This window comes from Protopterus annectens, chromosome 7.part1 (genome assembly GCF_019279795.1).
Source record: "Protopterus annectens isolate FY-2018-M chromosome 7.part1, PAN1.0, whole genome shotgun sequence".
NCBI lineage: Eukaryota > Metazoa > Chordata > Ceratodontiformes > Protopteridae > Protopterus > Protopterus annectens.
In genome coordinates, this window is record NC_056740.1 from 400,507,450 (window position 1) to 400,533,757 (window position 26,308).

Sequence of the window (26,308 nt, forward strand, 5' to 3'; positions counted from 1 at the left end):
AAAGAGTGAAAGAAAGCGCTAAAAAAACTTGTATCTGGCTTTGTGGATTCCTTTCAGTTTTGCTAGCTGCTGTGGACATTTTGTTTCTTTATAAGGTTTTTCGATCTATCCAAGATCATTTGTGATACTACAGAGTACCTGACTCGCACAAATTCCTTTATAAAAGCCCTGTGGCTGACCCAGAAACAATTTCCCAAGGTCCCAAGGGGGCTAAAGCTTCTATGGCTAAAAATCCTGTGCCCTCTGAAAGGGATTCCAGAGCCCTAGATAGATGGGGAAAGAAAATATACACCTCAGCAACTCTGGCTATGAGAGCATTAAATTGTCAGTTTCACATGCTGAAATATCAGCAATTCCTAATGTCTCAATTAAAACAAAAAATGAGCACACATACTGAACAGTCTGAATTCAAGGAAATGCAGGATCTGTTGCATGCAGCTGAACAGGTGGGCAAACATACTTTACAATGTGGATTTGATTCATTGGAAGCTTCCTGTAAAGCAGCTGTTACTGGGTCTGTCTTATGTAGACATGCTTGGTTAAAAGAACAAACTACCTGGTCATGTTAAAGCAAAATTATTGGATGCACCTTTACAGCAGGATGTATTATTTGGTGTCAAAGCAGAAGAGGCTTTAAAGAAAGTGGAGGATAAGGCAAAGTCTATGCAGACGGTCAAGGATTTTTTACAGGTACAACCCCCTCGTTTCAGCAGAAATTGGCCAACAAAAAACTGGTCCTTTCCAACTTCTGACGGATCACAGAGGGGCAAATACAGATGCCCAAGGGGCAGAGGTCAGTCACAAGGCCCTTACAAACCTCGCCAATGGGGTACTGCTACCCAGAAAGGAGGAGAAGACAGGCCCCAAGCTAGCAGAAGACAAACACAATGACTCAGTCCTCAAACTACCAAGCAGATCTCTCCTGGCAGCTCCCTTGGGAGGAAAATTATCATTTTTTGCAGACAACTGGCACATCATCACAAAAGACAAATGGGTCCTAAACATAGACTCACAAGGACACAGATTCCACTTTCATACCTTGCCAAGGATAAAAGGAATGCCAAACCTGCCACCACATCAATGGGCAGAGGCACAAAAACAAATTACAGCTCATGGACATGAGAGCCATTCAAAAGGTACCTACACAGGAGCAAGGACAAGGATTTTACTCACGACTCTTTCTAGTCCCAAGAAAAGACAAAGCATGGAGACCCATTCTGGATCTTTCAATTCTGAACACCTATCTGCAAGTACCAAAATTCAAGATGCTAACACAGCAGCTTCTTCCCATGCTGGGCAAGAATGCTTGGCTAGTAACGTTGGACCTCAAGGAGGCATACCTGCATGTCCCTATCAGACAAAATTGCAGAAGATACCTCCGCTTCATTACAGGTTCAATGCATTATCAATTCTCTGCACTGCCCTTTGGCTTATCTACTGCGCCCAGGGTCTTCACAAAATGCCTGGCACCAGTAATTGCATACTGCAGACAGAGGAATTTAAATATACTCATACCTGGACCACTGCTTTCTTCAAGCAGAAGGCAAGGAATTTCTTTTAAAGCATCTGGCATTTGTCAAACACCTTCTAAGTTGTCTAAGGTACACAATAAACGAAAAGAAATCAAAACTAGTGCCCTCACAAAACATAATATTCCTGGGTGCCAGCTTGAATACAATGGCCCAGATGGCTTATCTCACGCCAGACAAGCAACAACAGCTGACTCAATATTTCAAAATAATGGCAACAAAGACCCAACTCCCTGCAAGAAAAATTCTGCAGGCCTTGGGATTCATGGCATATTGCATACTACTAATACCATTTGCAAAACTGCATATGAGGAAATTACAATGGTACCTGAAAAGCGTATGGACTCAGCACAGCCACAGCTTGGAAACAATGATACCACTCATTCCCTGCCTTCAACAGGAGTTTCTATGGTGGGCACAGGCATGTCACCTCAACAAGGGTCAGCCTTTCACCTTACCCACAGCCAGGCAAACTATGACAACAGATGCATCGGACTATGCCTGGGGAGCACACATGGCAGGACAGTGCATTCAGGGCAAATGGACTACAGATCAAAGGCATCTGCATATCAATCAAAAAGAAATGCTAGCAGTACAGAATGCCCTAACAGCTTTCAAGGACCTCTTACACCCAGGACAACTAATAATAAAGACGGACAATACCACAGTAATGTGGTACATAAGCAAGGGGGCACACATTCCTACCCTCTATGCAGGCAAGCAATGACCTTGTGGAACACGGCACTGTCTTACCAAGTTCAATTACAAGCACAATTCCTGCCAGGAAAAAAGAAAAACACATTGGCAGACGACCTAAGCAGAAACATCATGGATCCACACGAGTGGAAACTAGATCCACAAGTATTTGCAATGATAGCTCAAAAATGGGGGCGCCCAGACATAGATCTGTTTGCCAGCCCCCAAAACTACCAACTTCAAAAATTTTGCACAAGGACATTCCATCCACAAGCTTGGAAAGTGGACGCCCTCTCATTCAGTTGGAAAGCATGAACAGTGTATGCCTTTCCTCCACTGCCTCTTCTAGCAAAGGTACTGCTGAAAGTCGGATTAGAGAGGCCACAAATGATACTCATTGCACCAGACTGGCCACACCAGCATTGGTATCCAATTCTAAGGAACATGGCCCACGGCACACCATGGATTTTACCACAAATTCCTCGCCTGCTCACCCAGCGAGACAATCAGATTCTCCACAGCCAGCTCAAGACTTTAAACCTGGCTGCATGGCAAATTACCTAAACCAGCCAACACCTCTATCCAAAGCTGTTATGGATGTCATTCTAGAGGCCAGGATTCCCAGCACCAGGAAAACCTATTCAGACAAATGGAAAAGATTTTGCGCCTGGAACCAGGCTAAAGGCCACAATCCCCTTGATCCAAACATTCCTCAGATTCTACAATATTTAACTGAGATGTTGCACAAAGGACTTTCATTTTCATCTGTTAAGATCCACGCCTCAGCAATTTCAGCTTATTACAACACGGATCCTCCTTTATTCTCGCATCCAATCCTAAGACAGTACCTCAGAGGGGCTAAAAATCATAAGACCGCCCAGGAGAGCACCAACACCTACTTGGGATCTCAACTTTGTTCTGGAAAAGCTTACACTGCCACCTTTTGAACCAGCTTTTTCAGCTGATTTAAAATTTCTTTCATGGAAAACTGCCCTGCTACTAGCAATAACCTCAGCTAGAAAAGTCTCAGAGCTACAGGCACTAATGGCAGTGGAGCCTTTCCTCATTTTTCATCAAGACAGAGCATCTCTACGAACTAACCCTTCTTTTATGCCAAAGGTGGTATCCAGTGTGGCCCTAAACCAAGCCATTCATTTGCCCACCTTTTTCCCAAATCCTCAGAACAAAGGAGAAATTCTCCTGCATTCTTTGGACATTCACAGGCAATTACGTTACTACTTGGATAAAACTAAGGCTTTCAGAAAATCTGACCAGCTCTTTGTAGCCTATGCTGCAGGATCACAAGGAAAAGCTTTCTCAAAACGGACCATTTCTAAATGGAAAGGGCATTGCATATGTTTCTGCTACATGCATCATGGGAAACCGGTACCGGCTAACATTAGGTCCCACTCCACCAGGGCTACAGCTACATCAGCAGCCTTTCTTAGGGGAGTGCCAACCAAGGATATTCTGGAAGCTGCAACCTGGAGTTCAGTGCACACCTTCACCAAACACTATCACTTACCTCTATATTCTAAGACTAGAGCTGGTTTTGCCACTGCAGTTTTGCAGGGCATATTAGCTTCTTCTAACCCTGTTTAACTCCACCACCCATCCTTAGCTTTGGGATTCAACCCAAGTGTGATGACTGCAGCAGGGTAACGCGGTGAACATAGTACAGTTTTGTACCTACCATAAATGTAGATGTTAGAGTGTTCACCCTGCTGCAGTCCAGGTTACCCTCCCTCCATCCCCTCTGAACTAGCTGAACTTATCTATACCACTCTATCCTATACAACCTCTGTGGTGTATTTGCTTGTGCCTGAAGGTATTGTTTTATATATATATATATATATATATATATATATATATATATATATATATATATATATATCCTACCTATTGGGGGCACCTGACATGTGGGGCAAGAAAAACTGAAGAAAATGGCGTCGGATGCCTCTTGTATACCCCTGGTGCACTGACGTCAGGGAAGAAGCGACAGCAACCGACGCCGGACCAAGACTTTGGAATTCCGGCAGACTGTGGGACCGCCTGCGGCAGGATGTCCAAAGTGTGATGAGTGCAGCAGGGTGAAAACACTAACATCTACATTTATGGTAGGTACAGAACTGTACTGTCTGTATGGTAACACCAAATTTGGTGAGCATCTATATCAATATTACTGTTACAGTAAGCAAGGGGGTAGAAACAAATGAGTGGTGGTGTGGAACTTATTTATGGGAGAGGGAATCTTCCATGTGGTGCCATGAATGTAGGCATTACTAAAACATTTGAAATGTCTTATGTACAACGTGCAAGTCAGTGGAAATCAGTATGCTGCTTTATAGTTTTGTTTCTTGCTTGGACTAAATATGAAGTAGATTTCTGTCTGCTTTATTTGTGAGGTATTCATCAGCATGTGCCTCGAGCACACCAGTATTACCTTGTGATGGCTGAAAGCGTCAGGTACACAGTGGAAATCCAAGTAAGGCTACTTGTTACATTGTATGTCTCCTCCACTAAAGTATTCTGTTCTGGTGAGTACCTCATAACAACTGTAGTTCCCCCTTTTGTATTGCTTTAACTGCGCAAATTTAAATACTTAGTTTCATCTGTAGATGTACTGTCAAAGATTTCATTGTCTCTATTTTTCCCTTTGGTAATATCCAGTAATATACAGTTGGTGCTGTTTATGTATGTAGTTTTATTGTCACATCCATATTATTAAATCAGGTATTGTGGATATTGCTTTCCATATGTGTATGTTAGTTTTCTACTCCTCTAGATACTCAATTGTAACCCCCACTTTAGGGTACTGCTGTTTTCCTGACTGTTCTTACTTGATTCTAGGCCTGCTCGTACACTCATGACCAGGTAGTGGAGATGATGGAATTTCTCATTGAGTTTGGACCAGCACGCATGTACTGGGAGCCAGCAGAGCTTTTCCACAAGTTGTCGTGTGTACAGCTTATGCTACAACTTATTTCCATTGCCAGTGACTGGAGGACTTATTATGGAAGGTGAGAGACTGAAAGGATGCTGCCACTTTTCCTAAACTTGATGCAGCTCTGTGTCAGCTAACACTGCTTTGTAGTCTGCTTCTTGAGCTCTTTTTGTGGACTGGAATGTTGCAAGGTAGTTTGTGCTGCTTGTGGTTTCACAGTAAAGATGTATGGCAAGTTTTGAGTACAAGATTAGCATTTCTTAGATGGAGTTGTTACTTTCACTCCCAATTTCATATATTCTTTTTTGGCTGTTCAGTAAGTTTAAGATGAGGAATAACCATAGCTGTCTGTTATCACCCTTTTTTCTCTTGTAGGTATCCTCACTGAGAACTTGGGCAACAAAGCCTTCTTTGGTGCAGCCTTTTTGAGGAAGTAAGCTTTTTGTCATTAAAATAGATATTTTATCCACTGTGATAAGATCTTAAGAGAGTCCTGTAGTAATAAGAACTCCACTCCAAGACCATGGTCATTTTTTCAAGCCTTTACCAAAAGGAGTACTAACAGTGGCTCATTAAAAAAAAAAAAAAAAAGAAGAATTTTTGGGGCCTGTCTGGATGTCAGAACTATGGGACTGGTGCCCTTTGCACCCTTTGGTGATGACAAGCATCTCCTATTGGGACTGGTACCTTTCACACGCTTTGGTGATGGCATGGATCTCCTATAAGCTCAAACTTTTCCCATAAGCCCCTGTCTAGAAGGTATCCTTCAGTCTTGTTGCTGCAATCAAGACGGTGATATATTTTAAGATCTTGAGATTTTAAGGGAGAGTTCTTTACTTTTTTGGTAGATGAGTGTAAGATTTTGGTGTGTTTTGGCTCAGTTAGGAGACCTTTTCAGACCGTGCAGCTGCTTCAGCTTTTTACTTTCATTTTTCTGCTTTGTAGTATTTGCTATTTTAATCCCCCTCCCCCCAAAAAAGAAAAAAGTCAAATAGCTAGTCCATTAGCTCTTATCTTCTTTCTTCTTTATCCTTTCATCTTTGGGGACTCTTGATTGTTGAAATTTCTGGCCTAGCATTTGGCTTGGTGTTAATACTCCTCATGGACAAGAAGCCAAAAGCAAGGGTTCTGTAAATGTATCCACTGTGGGCATAAAATCTGTCCATAAGACCCACATGAATTGTTTTGTGTGCTTGGTAGCTGCCCATCTTTGCATTTACTTCTCTGTGTGTAAAATGTTAAGTGCCAGGGCACTGGCACTTGAAAGAATGTTGTAGTTGAAAGCATTTTGCTTCCTGATTCCACCCCATTGGCTTCTTCCATGGCACAAGAACAGAAGGTTACTGGGGAGAAAAAGAGAAGAGAAGACTCTAAGATCAGGACTAGCCAAAAGAACAAGGTTACAGGGGCGAAAAAGAAAGAAAGAGGAGACGACTGTAAGATCAGGACTAGCCACAAGAACAGACGGTTACTAGGGAGAAAAAGAAAGAAAGGAGACTACTCTAAGATCAGGACTAGCCACAAGAACAGACGGTTACTAGGGAGAAAAAGAAAGAAAGGAGACGACTGTAAGATCAGGACTAGCCACAACAACAGACGGTTACTAGGGAGAAAAAGAAAGAAAGGAGACTACTGTAAGATCAGGACTAGCCACAAGAACAGACTGTTACTAGGGAGAAAAAGAAAGAAAGGAGACGACTCTAAGATCAGGACTAGCCACAAGAACAGAAGGTTACTAGGGAGAGAAAGAAAGAAGACTACTCTAAGATCAGGACTAGCCAAAAGAACAAGGTTACTGGGGAGAAAAAGAAAGAAAGGAGACGACTGTAAGATCAGGACTAGCCACAAGAACAGACTGTTACTAGGGGGAAAAAGAAAGAAAGGAGACTACTGTAAGATCAGGACTATCCACAAGAACAGACTGTTACTAGGGAGAAAAAGAAAGAAAGGAGACGACTGTAAGATCAGGACTAGCCACAAGAACAGACGGTTACTAGGGAGAAAAAGAAAGGAGATGACTGTAAGATCAGGACTAGCCACAAGAACAGAAGGTTACTAGGGAGAAAAAGAAAGGAGAGACGACTGTAAGTAGCCACAAGAACAGACTGTTACTAGGGAGAAAAAGAAAGAAAGGAGACTACTCTAAGATCAGGACTAGCCACAAGAACAGAAGGTTACTGGGGAGAAAAAGAAAGGAGACTACTGTAAGATCAGGACTAGCCCGTTTTGGAGAAGCTCATTCCCCCTGAAGTCCCCGGAGCTGCTTCTCTGATTTGGACAGGCTCTACTGTGTTCCCCCACTAAAGTCATTACCCCTATGCCTCTGGGAAAGTCTGGCCCCCAGCACCTCTGCAACAAGAAACAAATCTTTTAGCTTCTCCAAGAAAGAATTGTCAAGGTTGCTTTGCTCCAGATCTCCTTTCGCTTCTTCCATTCATTTTTGCAGGTTCTTCAGGATGGTCACTCAGCTTGTTTGAGAGAAGGTCATGTTTACCTTTAAGGTCAGCTCTGCTATGTTGTTCTTAGTCCCAGCAGTAACCACTGTGGGCAGAGAAGCTCAGCCAACCTCTATTTCTATAGTTCCTCCACTGGCCCAGCTTTCAACAGCATTGCCATTGATTGCCCTTGAGGTCAGTTCAGGCTGCCTTGCCCAGTGCAGAGAGAGACTGGTTCATGGCACTAGTGACCTTGGTGTCTCTGACCTCCACACCTATGTTAGCACAGAGTCACTGGGTTCTCCAACAAATTTATAGTGAGTTGACTTCAGCACTGTTGTTTGACAATGATGGATTTGATGCCACTGTTGACACCAGAGTGCTCAGTGCTCACCTCTGCACAGAGGGTCCCCTTTGGCTTTTGTGCTAGAGATGTCAGTGCTGTCATTCTGCACTGGTGCTTCATTCTCTGCACAGGTTTTGACAATGAAGGAGCAGTCACCCTTGACCCTGGGTATTTCTGTGTACTTGATGGCATAGAAGGGAATAGCCTGAGCTTGTTTCATCCTTATAGTGCCAGTAACACCATGGAGGTTGTGTTCTTTCACAGACAGTCCAGGCTTCCACAGGACCAGGGAGATCATGGGCCCAATCTGGTAAGATCCTGAGTTCACTGTTCTGCAGAGAGTTCAGATGTAGACTTTCCACTGTGTCCTGCTAGAAGAGAAAGTGCAAGGGGAAGCATCTGGACTCTCCTTCAAAGTCACTCACTGTGGGTACAGTTTTGGACAAAGAAGAGAGTTCTTCAAAATTTCCTCTGGAGGACATGTTCTTTATTAAGATATTAGAGTTGATGAGGTAGAAGGGATAATTGTCAGTAGACTTCACCTCCCTGGAAGAATTCATCTTAACAGGAGGCCTATGATTCTTCCCCTTCAGCGTCATGGGTTGTACCTCCCACCAGCAAACTCATGGAAATGATATTTATCAAGATATGGAGAAAGCTGGATGTAGCTGAACCCTTTCCCAGAAAGCCAGGTAGGATTCTTGGGAGTTTCAAAGAGAGGTCATGCTGGGCCAGCGAGCCACTTGTCAACACTATAGTACTGGCAGCAGCTACAGAAGAAAATGTTCCTGAGGATCTTCAGGTCATTCACCCACCCAGTAAGGACTTATGAATGATGGGGTAGGTTGAGGAAGAGAGTGTTGTGTCCAGTAATTTTTCAGTCAGACCTCTAAAGTGCATAGCCCATATGATCTGTTTTCTGAGAGACCTTGAAAAAAAAATCTGAAACTACTGCTACCTAGTGATCCTTCTCACTCAGTTGGAGACATAGGTTTCCACAATGAGCTCTGCTTACTCACTGAGCAAACATCTTAAAGATGCCGTGGCAGGTGGTGCAGCGAGAGCAGCGGGCTCAGGTTTAATCATAAGGAGATGACCCTGTCTGAGACTTGCAGATTTTTTAGATCATTTTAAGTTGGAATTTGCCAACACACCCTTCTGTGAGAATACCTTGTTTGGGCAACAGGTTAGTCAGGTTGTCGACGTGAGAGCAAGAGGGCAAAGCTGCTCACAAGTCTTTGGGATAAAGTTGCTGGTTCCAGAAAGGACCTTCCAGTGTAACCATAAAGGGGGCAAAGAAATTATAGTTCTGATGTCAGTTTTCATTCATTCCTCAACAGTTGGGTTTGGATTCGTCTCTGCTGTTACTAAAGCTCGTGGCCATCAACAAACTCTTGAGCTCCTCCCTTTCCCATAATGCTCCAACCCTAACACTCCTCAGATCCCATTTGCCTCTTTAGCATGAAGACATGGTCACCGTTACCTCTTGAGCTAGATAGCCTATTTTGAATTCAGATAATTGAATTTTTCATACAAGTCTTTAATATTATATGCTTTATTCTTATACATCTCTCTTTACCCTTCAGAGTGAACTTTTTTTTACCATTGCTGGTAGTTCTTTTATATCTTTTTTTTTTAGGGTAGTCTTCTTACCCCTGATGTTATTTCCTTTATTTTGAAAAAAAAATTCTCTCGTTTTTTTTTTTGTTTTTGCTATTAAAACTGGAAATGTCTGAGAAAGCCCCCTTGGGGGTTAAAAAATGTATGTAATGCGGACATAAAATTCCACTTTCAGACTCTCTTGCTTTGTGTGTTTATTGTTTAGGCCCTTTGCACCTAAATTTTGAATGCAAGATTTGTCAGGGATTTAATCCTAGTGTCTTGGCTGATAGGAAGAATAAACTGATATTAAAAAAGATTGCTCCCTTCTTCGTTTCCTGAAGTGTTATCTGGGGCTAAACCCCCAAGCACAAGGCAACAGTCTCTTCTAAGCCTTCTGGATCCTCTGCACCATCCTCGGATCCTACCACTGAACCACCAAGGAAAGGCCAAGAAATCAGATCCGAAAGCTGTTTCTGCATAAGCGTCTGACAAGGTCTACATCATTGGATCTGACTTTATTGGATCTGAAGCCATTACCAAGAATAGCATACTTCCCTTCTTTGGATCCGGTACCATCCTGCGTATCTTCGCCCTTCCTAGAAGTACGTTGGCACTCAAGATCCAGATCACTAGCATCTACTCTTTCGTCCAGGAGTCTCACTGAGGCAGATGTGGACAAGGTGATGAGGAAGGTTCTCTCCATGCAAATACAGATGGGAGTTATTCCAACTCCTACCCCATCTGGTCAGGAAGCCTTTATAAGCACTACACCTTTTTGGCTTCAATCTGACCAGTTGTTTAGGTGCCCTTGGATCCGCGTCTTTTGGGACTGTCTACTTCCGATCCAAAGATATTAGTTTCTTCGGATCCAAAGCTTACTGTTGAGTGCTCTGGCTCCATTGGTTTTGGGTCCAGATGCTCTGGGAGCTGAGGTGTCCCTTTTGGATCCAAGGTGTTAGTCAACTCTGAAGTTTTCAGAGTTGTCTTTGCCCCACGGAGCTTCAACACTGGATAGCTCAATTCTGACTTCTGCGTTAGGTGGGTTGCCTTCAGGGCAGAGGGAGTCAAGGGGTCAGAAGCTTGGCTTCTCAGCTTCATCGACTTCTCCCCAGAGCGGTCTGCTTTGAGGTAGTGGAGAAGGTGTTTTCTGCTTCTGCAGCATGGATGGTTTATCCCTCCTCGGATCATCCATCTGGGTTCCACATGTCTTTGCACGTTGAGCCTCGTTATCTTGGTCCACAGGGACAGCCTACCCAAAGTCTCCATGATACCCAGCAGGGTATTACCATTTCTTCTGATACCTCTTCGGAACATTCCACTGAAGAGATTCTTAGAGGAAGTGCAAGAGGAGGCACTTGGATTCCCCTCAGGAGTCAGTCACCTGAAGACACTGATTTTGACAAAGCGGAAGGGTCTCTAGGATCACCACCTGAAGATGTCTCCTTTGAGGACATCCTTGAAATCCTAAAGGAATAGGGTAATTGGTCGGCCCAAAACAATTCCTTGGAGGAGTTCAGTGTTCCTAGAGGCTTTTGGGTCTATCCCGTCTACCTCCTGGGTGACTCAACCCACCAACGAGTTCATTGATTTGATCTCTTGGTGAGTGTGGAAGGAGGCTGACACAGCTGAGCCATTCTCCAGGAGACCGGATCAGTTTCTGGCACCACCTGTAGGCAAGAAATTTTGAAGCAAGGGCATGCCCATAGATGCCATGGTGGCAGCCACTAAGAAGGAGCTCGCAGAACAAAGTTCCTCTGTCCATCCCTGTAACAAGGAGTTTAGGACACTGCACAGGTTTTGGAAGCATTTGTATGCTTCAGGGACACTTGCTGTCAGAACGCTGAACTACCTGGCCAGTTTTACAAGGCTTCATAGGGATTTGTTTAAAAAAATCTAATTCTTTCAGGAGCCATCATTGCTGAGGCTCAGGCATCTGTGACATCACAGTTGGCTACCCTATTATTGATTTCTAACTCATCAGTGAGGCTGATCTCACATGTGGCTTAAAATACCTCAGGGGTGAAGGGCTCAGGCATATCCATAAGAAGGCATGCCTGGATGTGTTTGTTGGATTTTGTAGTTCCCTTCAATTCCTCGTTTCAGTGCTCCCTGTGACGGCAGTTCTCTGTTTGGTCCAAAAGTTAAGGACAGAGACTCCAGGTGCAAGAAGTATGGAAAGATCCTGTCTTCAGTGAGCGTACGTTTTTCGACTCCTTAAAGAATCTTCTCAAGGAATCAGGATAATCGAAAAGTGTGGTTCAAGAAGACCCAAGGTCCTTTCTAAGATCCAAATGGAGATAGTCCCTCAGGGACAGACCGGGAAAACTCAAATGGAAGACTTATGTCCACATGGCAGAGGAGACCGCAGAACCAAGGGTCTGGAGATTCTTTTTCTTATGGACCCTATCAGTGCTCCTGAACGGAGGCTCCATTGTGCCACTCTGGAGGAAGTTGGGGGTCATTTGTCTCTGCACCAGAGAGCCTGGCTAGAAGTCACAAAAGATACTTGGGTGCAGAAGATATCAAGAGGTCAAGTTTCCCTTCCCCCTCCACCGCTGTATAAACTTCCCAATATACCAACCAGCCAGAGGAAGTCAGCAGCAATAGAAATGCAAAAACTGCTAGAAAGAGTCATTCATGAAGTCCCACCAGACCAAGTAAGATCCAGAACTTTCTCAAGATTCTTTTTAGTACCAAAGAAAATTGAGGACCTCAGTATCTTGATCAAGTCATTTCAGCATACAAAGTGTCGGATGGTCATGGTTCAGTCCATTCTGCCCTATTTGAGCCAGGATGATTGGATGTGCTGAATAGACCTTCAGGATGTGTACAGTCATATAAAAATGAACAGCCAATCCAGAAGGTTTCTATGCTTCCGGCTGGGAGACTGTCACTATCAGTTCATGGCTCTGCCCTTTGGCCTGACCACATCCCCCAGGGTGTTCAAATGCACGGCAGTGGCAGCAACACACTTTGAGACTACAGGGATTCCAGGTGTTGCCGTATTTAAATGACTGGCACATTACATCCCCGACCAAACATCCACTACTAAAAGCATGGGATCAGGTGCTCCAGAAGTGCTACAACCTGGAACTGTAAGCTACAAGGTCTGATTTGGAACCATCTCAAACACTGGCATTTATACAACTGTAAGCTATAAGAAGTCTGATTTGGAACCATCTCAAACACTGGAATTTATACAACTGTAAGCTACAAGAAGTCTGATTTGGAACCATCTCAAACACTGGAATTTATAGGAGCAGTGTTCAATAAAGAATCAATAACTGCTTTGCTTCCCCTCTCAAGAGTACTGTTAGGTTCCAGGTCAAAAAGACAGTCACCCTCCTGCTCAGACCGGCATATAAAGATCCTACTCCACCATGGCCCTTAAATTTGGTACTACAAACCTTAATTCAACTCTCCTTTGAACCAGCAGCTAAATGTGAATTTAAATTCTTGAGTTGGAAAAATATTTTTCTAGTGGCCATTATTTCTGCTAGAAGAATCAAAGAAATGTAAATGTCATCTAAATCTCCTTACTTGATTTTTCATAAGGATAGAGTGACATTACTTACCAGTGCTTCTTTTCTTCCTAAGGTGATGTTCGAATCCAGTATCTATCAGTCAAGTCATTTACCAATTTTCTTTTCCAAATTTTCAAACAAAGTTTAAATGTATGTTGTATTTATTGGATGTTCAAAGACAATTATGTTTTTACTTGCATATAACAAAAGAAACCAGAAAGACAGACCAATTATTTGTATCCTTTGCAGATTGAAAATTGGGCATACCAGTTGCAAAGATCACTTTAGCTAAATGGCCGATGGATTGCATAATGTTTATTTACAGCAAGCTAGGCCTAACCTTACCAAAACCATAGAAGGGCACATTCAATTAGGTCTGTGGCAAGTTCCACGGTATTTCTTTCTAAAACTTTCATGGATGATGCATGCGCTGCTGCAACCTGGATCAATCCTCATACTTCTATCGCTCATTGCAAACTGGATCTGGTCTCGAGGGGAAGAGCAGCCTTTGGCTCAGCTGTGCTCAGGAACATCATTCCTTAGAGTCCACCCATGAATTTAGGTAGTTTGGGACACTGTATCAGTACTTAAGGAATGAACGAAAATTGACATCATCATGTAAAGAAGTTACATCCTGTCACCTACTCAGCATGGTTTCAGACCTGCCCCCATAGTACCACTACAGCTCTCCTCTGCTTCACAGACACAGTAAACCGTCTCAAAAATGAAGGCCTGCAAGTGTCAACTCTTTTTTTGGATATGTCCAAATCATTTGACACAGTCTCACACCAAATCCTGCTAAACAAACTAAACCAATATCATCTATCTAATTCCACTCTTACCTGGTTCCAAAGCTACTTAACTGACAGGTGGCAAGCTGTGAAATGGGAAAATTCTCTCTCCTCAGCTGCCCATAACTATAGGAGTCCCACAGGGTTCTATCTTAGGACCACTACTATTCACAGTCTTCACAAATGACCTCCACACAGCATGCATTTATAATTCAGTATGCAGATGACACTACCTTAATCTGTGCTGCACAAAATATTCCCACCCTCCTGCAAACAACTCAACTAGCATTCTCCGACGTTGAAAACTACCTTACCCCAAAGCCCAACTTATCCTCAATCCAAAGAAAACTCAGCTTATGATTATAACCAGTTCTAACAAAAACACTAAGTCAATTCACTATCTACTCCACAAATGCTACTCCAATTGCTCCAGTGGCACAGGCTAAGCTATTGGGAATAACCATAGACTCCCACCTAAAATTTGATAGTCATCTGAACTTAGCTATTAAAAAAGTACATGCCAAACTGGGGTCACACTACCGTATCAAACCATTTCTTACCAACAACACAAGATCAGCCATTGCTCGCTCCCAACTTCTATCCACCCTACTCTATGCATCTCCCATTCTGACTAATCTCAGCAAAACTGAACTAAGCAAAATGGAAGCTTGCTATAACAGAATTGCCCGCTTTGCTGCAAATTGCTCATATAGAGCTCATCACAATACTGCTTTGAGACAGCTCCACTGGCTTGAACTGCCCAACCTCCTAACCTACAATCAGCTCTGCCTCTGTCATTCTATCTATTACCTCCCCAATAAGTGTCCTGCCCTCAAAAACCTAGTACAACATCACTCAGCCAAAAGGCCTCTTAGATCATCAAGCAAACTACTACTAGAAGTCACCAACAGCTGCAATAGCTTTGGAGATGCACTATATAGTAGTTCGGTGGCTAAAAATGGAACTCTGTCCCTACTAGCATTCAAAACACATCATCCAAAGCCTCCTTTAAAGACCTCATCAGGCAACATCGCAAGCAAAGTTGGCAGTGCCATGATTGCTCCCCAGGCTAGTGAAAGCGGATAACATATACATACTAAATCTAGAGCAATTGATAATAGTTTTTCAATCTTACTCACAAACACTGGCTAATCTACAATGTATGTACTGTACCTGTGTACTATGTATGTATTCTACCTACATTCCAAAGTTCAGCTGTACACCACAAATCTATTACTTACCTTTATTTTTAAAATTAAAAATTTTTTGATTGTTCTCCACTGTAACTGTTTGTGCCGCATACCACTGTAAAAACATGTCTCTTGTAATTTGTGTGTATACTGATTATGTCTAAATAACTAAATGTGTCTGTAATTTTTCTTTGTGGAGCTTTTCTCCCCGGGCCTCTGCTGAAAAAGGGCCTTTTCGGCTCAGACACCCCCGGTTAACAAATGTAAAATAAAATAAATAAAATAAATGTTCTCACCATAATGTTCCATTTATATTGTCCATTTTCATTCCTCCTCAACTTCCCACCTACCAACCTTCATCCTTTTCTTACTTGGCTTCTGGAAGAATAAGAGACTGTAAGGATGCAACTGTCCTGCAGATTGAGCTCCAGATAGGCTCTGCATAACTCTTTTCTAAATAGTTTTATAGCTTTCTTTTTATACACATTTATATATATATATATATATATATATATATATATATATATATATATATATATATATATATATATATATATATATATATATATATATATATAAACACACACGTACGTGTATGTATGTGTACGTGCATATAATATATGTATGCACGTGTGTGTGTATATAGATAAATATATATATATATATATATATATAGATATATAGAAATATATATAGATATATATATATATATATATATATATATATATATATATATATATATATATATATATATGTAGATATAGATATAGATATATATATATATAGATAAATATATATATGGGTTCACTACATAATCTCGAACACTTGAAATAGTGAATTTCAAAAGCTCAAAACTATAAACCTGAAACCCCTAAGTACCGAAACTACGCAAGTGCGAAATTTAAAATCCTGAACATCTAACACACACACAGCACACACATACACACAGCTTCCCCCCACAATCAAACATATCACACTACACTGAAGATAAGCAGGGGGGCAAGCCCCCTCCACCCCCCATGTGGGGGGCTGCATCTCCACACCCCCATACTTAAATATTCTAACTCCAGGATCGCACAGACACACAAGGCAAACTCTCACCACACCTTACAGTCCCTCACACGCACCTATCACAGTGACAACATACACTTAAACACACTAAATCCCCTCACAAACACACTTACACACACATACTTACCTGAACTGCAACACCAGAAGCGCTAATTCAGTATCTCCGAACATCGGGATTTTGAATTTCGCGTTTCTGGTCTTTCGGTATTCCAGGGTTTCAGCTACATGGTCTTGAGCTTTTGAAATTTGGTATTTCAAAAGTTCGAGATTATGTAGTGACCCATATATATATATATATATATATATATATATATATATATATATATATATATACACACACACACACACACACACACACACACACACACACACACACACACACACACACACACACACACACAGATATAGATATTTTGTTTTGTTGATATATATATTAGGACATGCTGGAGAGATAGATTCCTATTCCAGAGACTTCCCATACTCTGGAACAGGCTACCCATCTATGTCAAGCAAAGTTCTTCATTAGCACTCTTCAAGAAAAATCTTGATGAGTGGATGGGAAATAGGAAATACACCCTGGGTATCACTTCTGTGTCTCTGCTCGTCAGTGGCACAGGAATATAACTTTCTTGGGTGGCGTAAGCCAGGGAACCTTGTTGGCTAGGCTTGCGTAGGCCCTTTGGCCGATGGCCTAGTACCTACCTATGAACTTATAACAGTAAAGATCTGAGGAGTGTTAGGATTGGTGCATTATTGGATGGGAAGGAGCTCGAGAGTTTTTTGGTGGTCAAGGGCTTTAGTAACAGCCGAGATAGATCTGAGGATATTATCCAAACCCAGTTTGTTGAGGAAGAACGAAAATGGATAACACAGATTGTACATTATGGTGAGTACATAACTTTTTTTTGCATATTCCAGCATCCCCAGAATAGACAACAGGATAAAGGTTCCTGAGGCAGAGGGGATTTTCAAGTCAACTCGCCACCCTTGGGGCAGAGATGGCCCTAACAATCGGGGAGGGAGGGTATCCTTCTGAGGATTTCACCCCTACGGTCTTGAAGTTTGCCAAACTCTTCCAGTTTGGGGATACCTTTCCTTACACATCCCAGTGTGTATGGCCATCACTTGAGATTCGTGGATAAGGAGAATTGTATCCAGCGACTACAAAATTCCTGTTGTGACGAGGCCCATCACTCTGACTTTCTGACCTCCAATAGTGCTACCCCATCAGAGGGAAGCAGCTCTCAGAGGGGTTCAGAACCTTGTGCATAAGAGAGCAATTCAAGAGGGTCCTACCAGACCAGATCAGAGAGGATTCGGTTTTCACGAGTGATTATTTTTAGTGTCTAAAAAGATGAAGGGCGTTAAACTGATTCTTGACCTTAGTTGTCTCAGTTGGTTTGTAAAGAAGTGTTTCCGGATGGCCACAGTGCAGTCCATATTGCAGTGCCTTCAGGTAGCAGACTGAATGTGCACTGGAGATCTTCAAGTCTTCCACTTTCACATAAAGATGGACAGGCATTTGAAGAGATCTCTTCATAGAAGAAAGCATTACCAGTTTTAATCCCTACTGTTTGATCTCCCCACAGCCCCCCTGGGTGTTCACTAAGTGCATGGCTGGATGTATGGATTTTCCAGTACCTTGATAATTAGCTCCTGGTGACCTCTACTGTAGAGCGCCTCTTCATGGCAAGACACCGTAGTATTCCAGCAAGTTCTAAGAAAGGAGGATGCTCGCTCTCGTCATCTGGTTCAGTGCAGTACAAGTGTGAGTCAGCAAAACCTAAGTCCAGCCTTATTGTTAACTGTCGCAGTTGTGGTGCCAGTCATGAATCTCGAGAGAGATGCTTAATATATTTGATCAGTAGTGCCACAAGTTTAAAAAATGGAATCATTTTCAAAAGTGTTGCAAATCAAGTAAACCTCATGCAGTTATAAAGAAAGGTCACTCAAGAAAGCAAATTGATCAAGTAGAATTGCAGCAGTCCACTTTCGGCATAGATGTTGTCAGTAGTTGGTGAAAAGGTTGGTGCAGTGTATTTGTTAGCAAGAAATGAAGTGTTTTGTACTGTCCAGATCAATGGTAAATCCGCCGAGCTCAAGGTAGAAACTGGTTCAAAGTGTAATGTTATGTCAGTAGATACTTTTGCTGAAGTGAGAGCTAACAAACAACTCGTGGCCAGTTGAGAAACCTATTGCTTATGGAGGTGAAGAAATTCAAACCGAAGGCTCAGTAGTACTTTCATGTTGTTTGGCCAAGAACTGTTGCAGCTTGTTATATGTTGTGCGAGACAGGTGCAGTCATTATTGGGTCTTAGAGACAGTTTGGGAATAAATTTGCTTTTACCCAAGAAGTTCATCAGATAAGCACATATCCCATTTCTAATTTCACTGAAGCTATTTTTCAGAGTATGCTGATGTTTTTCATGACAAGTTGGGCAAACTTCCAGATGTTCATGTTCCACTGTTGCAGTCATCACACTTGGATTATCTGCCTGCAGGTAGTCCTCAGTCGACCCAAATACCGGAGACTTAGTATTTCCACGTCGGTTGCTGTCGCTCCAGGACTGATGTCAGGTCATCAGGGGTATAAAAACAGACAGCCAACATCATTACATCAGTCTTTATTGCCAAGGAGCCCGAAGCAAAAGCAGTTTGCTAGTGCCGGTTGGCCGCTACCTGAATTTTCATTTATGAATTGCATAATCCTGAAGTCTTCTAAAGCTAAGTACCCGTTGGGGATCCTTTTTTCTTGCACTAACCAATGTCAGAAAAAGTTAACAATTGTCTTGCCTGTGGAAAGCAAATACCACACAGAGATTTTCATTCTTACTGCGTCACCTGTATAGGCCCAGACCATAACGTACTTCGCTGTTGGTTTTGTGCCTTGTTCAGTGCCCGAACCATTTGTCATCGGGCTCTCATTGTCACTAAATTCTTTCGATGTCTTTCTCCATATTCTGAAATGGCTTCGGTAAGCCATCTGACTACCGATATTCCGAAAAAATGTAAGGATAAAGACAGAGACCGCATGGATGGGTCCGGAGCCGATGTGCAGGTACCGGCTTCTGAGGCAGATGTTCATCGTGCATACAGCTGCAGTCATAACAGATGGGTTATCCTGCCGTCAGGCGGGTCCTCGGTCGGCCGAATTCCGAAGTCTAGGTCCGGCGTCGGTTGTCGTCATTTCTTCCCTGACGTCAGTGTGGCAGGGGTATAAAGGAACCAGCCGACGCCATTTTCTTCAATCTTTCTTGCCGCGCGGTGCCCGAAGCAGAAGCAGTTCGCAAGTGCCGGTCGGCCAGCTCCTGAGATTTACGAAAATTTATCAGCCGAAATCTTCTTGAAAGCTAAGTACCCCGTTGGGGAAACTTTTCTTGCCTCAGACCGATGTCAGACAAAGTTAATAATTGCATTTCTTGTGGGAAGCAAATACCGCATAAGGATTTCCATTCCTTCTGCATTCCTTGCTTAGGCCCAGACCACGACGTCTCGGCCTGTCGTTTTTGTGCTAGATTCAACAAACGCACTATTAAGCGTCGGGCGGAGTTCGCCCAACACTATTTTGGTAAACAAATTAATTACATTATGTCGTCGGATACTCTGACTCCAGTTTTAAGTAAAAGACGCAAAGATAAGGACCGACATACGAGGTCCGCGACTTCTACAGACACCACGCTAAAGCCGGCTACAGGTGCTCCGGTTCTCAGCGAGGCGCCTATGCAGCCGCTGAGTACCGATGACGCATCTTTAGCGGTGTCTTCTGTGCCCGAGGTCGCAGGCTCCTCGGCCCCCACTCCGACTACAGATACCGACGCTACTCTTGGCGGGGAAACTCAGAATTTAGACAGACCTGCCACCTCTCAAGTTGTCTTCAGGCCTTCCTCTTTTTCCATTAAGGCTTTCACAAAATCTAAAGCAGCCATGAAAACTAAAAGACAAGTTCCACAGAGCCCCTCTCAAGGCCCCGTGCCTAATAAACAGATGCTCAAAATGGCAGAGGATTTGATTTACTCTAATCAGGGGTTCTCAACCACTCTCGGACAAAAGGCCCAGACTGGAGGAAGACTACCCTTCCTCAGAACAAGCCTCTATTACTTCAGAACATTCTGAGGACCAGGAATATTCTTATTCCCCTTTTGAAGATTCTGATGCTGAGGAGTCCATTCTCTCGGTCCCCCCCCCTGAGGACTATTCTTTTGGGGAAACCTTACATACCTTGAGGGAACACTTTCACTGGGAAGGCCAAGATTACTCAGATTCCAAGAAAAGGCGCAGGGATTTTCTCTTGCTTCCTCAGCACAGGCCTCTGGCTATCCCTCCTGTTTTGGATATTTTAGATGTGTACACAGAAGCCAGGCTCAACCCAGATTCTTTACCCCCAGCTCCTGTTAAGCCTGACTGGTATTACCGGGTTCCTGATTCACACCCAATTCCTGTAAAAGAGCCATGCTGCTGACCCAGAAACTATTTCACAGGGTCCCAAGGGAATTAAGGCCTCTACTGCCAAAAACCCATTACCTTAAGAGAGAGATTCCAGAGCTTTAGAAAGGTGGGGGAAAAAGGTATACACTTCGGCCACTTTAACCATGAGGGCATTAAACTGTCAGTTTCATATGATAAAGTATCAACAGTTTTTGTTATCTCAGTTGAAAAGCAAAATGACACAACCTGAACAACCAGATTTAAAGGAGTTGCAGTATTTGTTGCATAGTGCAGAGCAAGCGAGTAAACATACCTTACAATGTGGTTTTGATGCTTTAGAGGCCTCATTGTAGAGCTGCTGTTACAGGGTCTGTCATGCGTAGACATGCTTGGCTCAAAGAGCAAACCTTACCAGATCATGTCAAAGCTAAATTACTAGATGCACCCCTTCAAAAAGATGTATTGTTTGGTGTTAAAGCTGAGGAGGTACTAAAGAAAATGGAAGAAAAGGCAAGATCAATGCAAACAGTGAAAGATTTCCTACAGATACAGCCTCCACGTTTCAGCAGAAACTGGCCTTCAAAAAATTGGTCCTTTCCAGCCACAGACAGACCTCAAAGAGGTAGATACAGGCGCCCGAGGGGTAGAGGGCAATCTCAAGGATCATTTAGAGCTAGACAATGGCAAGCACCTACACCAAGAAGTGGAGAAGATAGATCGCAGCCATTCAGAAAGCAGACACAATGGCTTTCCCCTTTGCATGCCAAGCAAAGCTTTAATGGCAGCACCTTTAGGCGGGAAACTGGCATTATTTTCAAAAAATTGGCATATTGTCACAAAAGACAAATGGATCCTGGACATTATAGACAGAGGCTACAGATTCCACTTTCACACCCTTCCAAAAATGAGAGGCATGCCAAACCTGCCACAAAATCAAAGGGCAGAGGCACAAAAACAAATTTCAGCTCTCATAGACATGAAAGCTAGTCAAGAGGTACCTGCAAAAGAACAGGGTCAAGGTTTTTATTCCAGACCATTCCTGGTACCAAGGAAGGACAAAGATTGGAGACCTATTTTGGACCTATCCATCCTAAACACATATTTACTCGTACCAAAATTCAAGATGCTCACATTACAGCAACTTCTTCCCATGCTGGGCAAGGAGTCTTGGCTGGTAACACTGGACCTCAAGGAGGCATACCTGCATGTCCCTATCAGACAAGATTGCAGAAGATACCTCAGATTTCTTGCAGGTTCAACCCATTATCAATTCTCTGCATTGCCCTTTGGCTTATCTACTGCGCCCAGAGTGTTTACGAAATGCCTGGCATCAGCAATTGCCTTCTGCAGACTTCAAGGGATACAAATATACCCATATCTGGAAGACTGCCTGATCCAAACGGACAGCAAGCACATACTTCTGAAACACCTGGCCTTTGTAATAAAATTGTTGACCTTTCTGGGATACACAGTCAACAAAAAGAAATCAAAACTAATACCCTCTCAAACAATAATTTTCCTGGGTGCCAGCTTGAATACAAACACCCAGATGGCCTACCTCACGCCAGAGAAGCAAGGGCAACTATCTCAATACTTCAGAAAAATGGCAACCTTCACCAGGCTGACTGCAAGGAAAGTCCTGCAGGCTCTGGGATTCATGGCATCTTGCATCCTACTGATCCCATATGCAAAGCTGCATATGAGGAAACTTCAATGGTACCTAAAAACTTATGGTCTCAACACAGCCACAGTTTGGAAACAATTATACCACTGATTCCATGTCTTCAAAAGGAATTTCTGTGGTGGGCTCAAGCATGCCAAAGAAACATAGGTCTCCTTTTCTGCATGCCTCAAGCAAATCAAATCATCACAACAGACGCCTCGGACTACGCCTGGGGGGCGCACATGACAGATCAGTGCATTCAGGGAAAATGGTCCCAAAAAGAGAAGCACCTACACATCAACCAAAAGGAAATGCTAGCAGTAAAAAATGCTATTATGGCCTTCAAAGACCTACTGCATCCAGGCCAGCTATTGATAAGGACAGACAACACCACAGTGATGTGGTACATAAACAAACAGGGAGGAACTCATTCATACCCCCTGAGCAGAAAAGCCATGTCCCTTTGGAACACGGCTCTGGAATTGCAAATCCAACTTCAAGCACAATTCCTGCCAGGGAAGGAAAACACGCTGGCAGACAACCTAAGCAGAAATATGACAGATCCACACGAATGGAAGTTGCATCCTCAAGTTTTCGCAAAGATAATTCAGGCATGGGGACAGCCAGACATAGATCTCTTTGCTACCCACAAAAATTACCAACTGAAAAAATTTTGCTCAAGGACCTATCATCCACAGGCCTGGAAAGTGGACGCACTTTTTCAATTGGACAACATTGACAGTCTATGCCTTTCCACCTCTTCCTCTGCTGCCCAAAGTTCTATTAAAAGCCAGAGCAGAGAGGCCAAAGATGATTCTGATTGCTCCAGACTGGCCAAGACAACACTGGTATCCACTCCTGAAGAGCCTGACGCATTCCCCCCCCATGGATCCTGCCTCTAGTGCCTCTTCTGTTGACCCAACACAGCTTCAAAACTCTTCACAGTCAGCTAAAAATCCTCAATCTGGCAGCATGGATGATTCCTTGATTTCCCAACAGACCCTCCTCTCCAAGGAGGTGCAGGATGTCATCTTGGAGGCCAGAAGACCTTCCAACTAGAAAAGCCTACTCCGCCAAATGGAAACTGTTTTGTGCTTGGAATCAGAAAAAGGGCCAGAATGCTTGGGTTCTAAATTTACCTCAAATATTACAGTACCTAGCTGAGTGGACTTTCCTTCTCCTCCATCAAGATCCATGCTTCAGCCATTTCTGCACAATACAACACTGATCCTCCTTTATTCTCTCATCCTCTCTTAAGACAGTTCCTCAGAGGGGCTAAGAATATAAAACCCCCAAGGAAACCTCCAGTGCCTGCTTGGGACCTCAACTTCATTTTAGAAAAACTGACCCTGCCTCCATTTGAGCCAGCTGCCTCAACAGAACTACAATGTTTGTCATGGAAAACAGCCTTCCTTCTGGCTATCACCTCAGCACGCAGGGTTTCGGAACTACAAGCCCTCATGGCGGTGCAACCTTTCATCATTTTCCATCAGGACAGAGTTTCCTTACGAATCAACCCTTCCTTTATGCCAAAGGTAGTATCCAGTGTAGCCTTGAATCAGACTATACACTTACCTACCTTTTATCCTAACCCACAAAACAAAGGGGAAAGACTACTACACTCCTTGGACATTCACAGACAACTTCGTTATTATTTGGACAGGACAAAGCCATTCAGAAAATCAGAGCAACTCTTTGTGTCCTATGCTACAGGTGCTCAAGGAAAGGCGATTTCCAAACAGACGACCACTGCATATGCTTTTGTTACTCATTTCATGGAAAAACTGTACCTACAAGCATCAGAGCTCACTCCACAAGGGCCACAGCTACCTCTGCAGCTTTCCTCAGGGGGGTTCCTACCAAGGATATTTTGGAAGCAGCCACTTGGAGTTCTGTGCACACTTTCTCCAAGCACTATCACCTTCCACTATACTCTAAATCTAGAGCGGGCTTTGCCACAGCAGTCTTGCAGGGCATCCTTGCTCCTCCTAGTTCCACTTAGTGCCTGCCACCCCCTTTTTAGCTTTGGGATTCTACCCATCTGTTATGACTGCAGCTGTATGCACGATGAACATAGTACAGTTTTGTACCTACCATAAATGTAGATGGTCGAGTGCTAATACAGCTGCAGTCCAGGTTTCCCTCCCTCCATCCCCTCTTGGGACAGGCCTTATGACAAACACCTCCTCATACTACCTGTTTGGGGTATTCTTTATGGTGTAGTTGCTTGCAAACTACTGATGTTATGTGATCCTATCTCGCCTACATTCTGACTGATGGGTTCGGAGCCGATCCCTCGGCTCCGACTCGGCACGCTTATGCCAAAGAGCGAAGTCTCTTATTGGCTGAGCTTACTATATCCCAGGATGCACCACTACCAGTCCCCCAGATCTCGTTTGCCGCTAACAAGCAAAGACGTGGTCTCGAGCTTGGCTGAGCTAAGTAGGGTTTTTTTCTCTTACTTTCCTGTCAGGAATTCCTTTAAAATTCAACAAAAACCTGTTTTAACAGCTATATCGTATTTTTGTGTATGATTGAAGTGTTTTCTGTGGAAAAACTTTGTGTAGTGATTGCGTTTGTCTGACTGGAGGTTACTTTTGGGTTGAAGGGCCTTCCCTTGTCAGCCGTTGTCTGTCAAGTTCCTTTTTATTTTAAAGGTTCTTGTATTCCTTGGTCATACCTTTCTATTTGTGACAGTTCTTGATTCAAAGAAAAGAATTTCTCTGTGAAAGTTAGTGTGTCTTGTATTTTACTGGTTATACACTGTTTTGGTTGCCATTATGTCACAGGCTCCTAGGCCTTCAGGGTTTAAAAAGTGCACTAAGTGCAGTTTTAAAATGTCGATCACAGATGATCACTCTCTCTGTGTGTACTGTTTGGGCGCCAAACATTTGCAGGAGTCCTGTAGCGTCTGTCACGCTTTTTCCTCGAGGGTCCTCCAAGAGAGGAAAAATAAACTTATTCTAAAAGGCCTTATTAAACCATAATTTGAAGAGGCATTAGCTTCCTCTCCTTCTCCTGCTAAAAAGAAAAGGGCGTCTGCTCTGACCAGTCCGTCGGAACAGACCGCCAGAAGACATAGGCTGGCTTCTCCTTCGGCTCCACGGACTTCGGAGCCGACGGCTGGGGCATCGAGAGGCGGGTCACCTTCATCGGCTCCACTGATCTCTGAGCCGATGAAGGTTGTCCGCTCAGACACTTCCTCCTCGGCGCCGAAGCCCTCTTCGGCACCGATGGAAATTGGTTTGGACACTTCTTCGGCGCCGATAATTGTCGAGTCGATTCGGAGCCGGTCCCCTAGTCCCTTGGAGCCGTTGGAGAGGCCTACTCGGACCCATTCGGTCTCTTCCAGGTCATCAAGGATGTCAGATTCGGACATAGACAGGGTGCTCCAAAGACTGTTCCAGTCCCCAGTCTTTCAGAAATTTGTTTCGGCTCCGACCCACTTGGCTTCGGAGCCGATAGCCCATTCCATTGCCATTCCTCTTCCGACCGCTTGCTCCGTCGGAGCAGGTGCTGATGGAGCCAGTGGAGATCCTAGGGTCGGCTCCGACCCTTACTCCAACCCCGGCCTTCGGGTCCGAGTTTAGCACACGGACTTCTTCGGCCGGACCTGGGGGTGACGTTTGGGCCAATGCTGTCGGTTCCAAGCCTCCCTCTCGGTGCTTGCCGCGGGACTTCCGTCTGCTATCATGGCTCGAGACCGCACCCTCCCAGGATTCTGGGGTCCGGCCTTCAGAGCTATGAGGAGTGCCTTGGCCAAGTCTTCTTCGCCATCTCACGGCTTTACCGGCACCTTCCCTGGGCATGGAGGCTGGGTCTTTGGCAGTTCCCCTGTCTCTAGGCAGCGGAGCCCGGGGCCTGAGGTTACCCCACTGGGGTTCCCCTCCTCCTGAGGGTTCTTCGGAGTTGTCTTCGGAGGAGCCCCCAAGGAAGAGATCGTGCAAGAGGAAGCACGTGGACTCCCCCGACGAGTCTCTTACATCAGACACTGATCTTGATGATGCGGAGGGGTCCCCAAAGTCGTCCTCGGATGATGTCTCATTTGCAGACATTCTAGAGATCCTTAAGCAACGAGGCGGCTGGAATTCC

The 26,308-nt window shown here is 43.8% G+C and overlaps 1 protein-coding gene across 1 annotated transcript in view; it reads left to right on the forward strand.

The window, feature by feature from the left end:
- Nucleotides 1–26,308, forward strand: part of DCAF1 (DDB1 and CUL4 associated factor 1) — a gene marked incomplete in the record, with an annotated part of 1,406,260 nt that overhangs the window by 578,502 nt on the left and 801,450 nt on the right. The window contains 1 exon segment of the mRNA XM_044078852.1: nt 5,076–5,245. Coding sequence (XP_043934787.1) covers nt 5,076–5,245 — 170 coding nt within the window.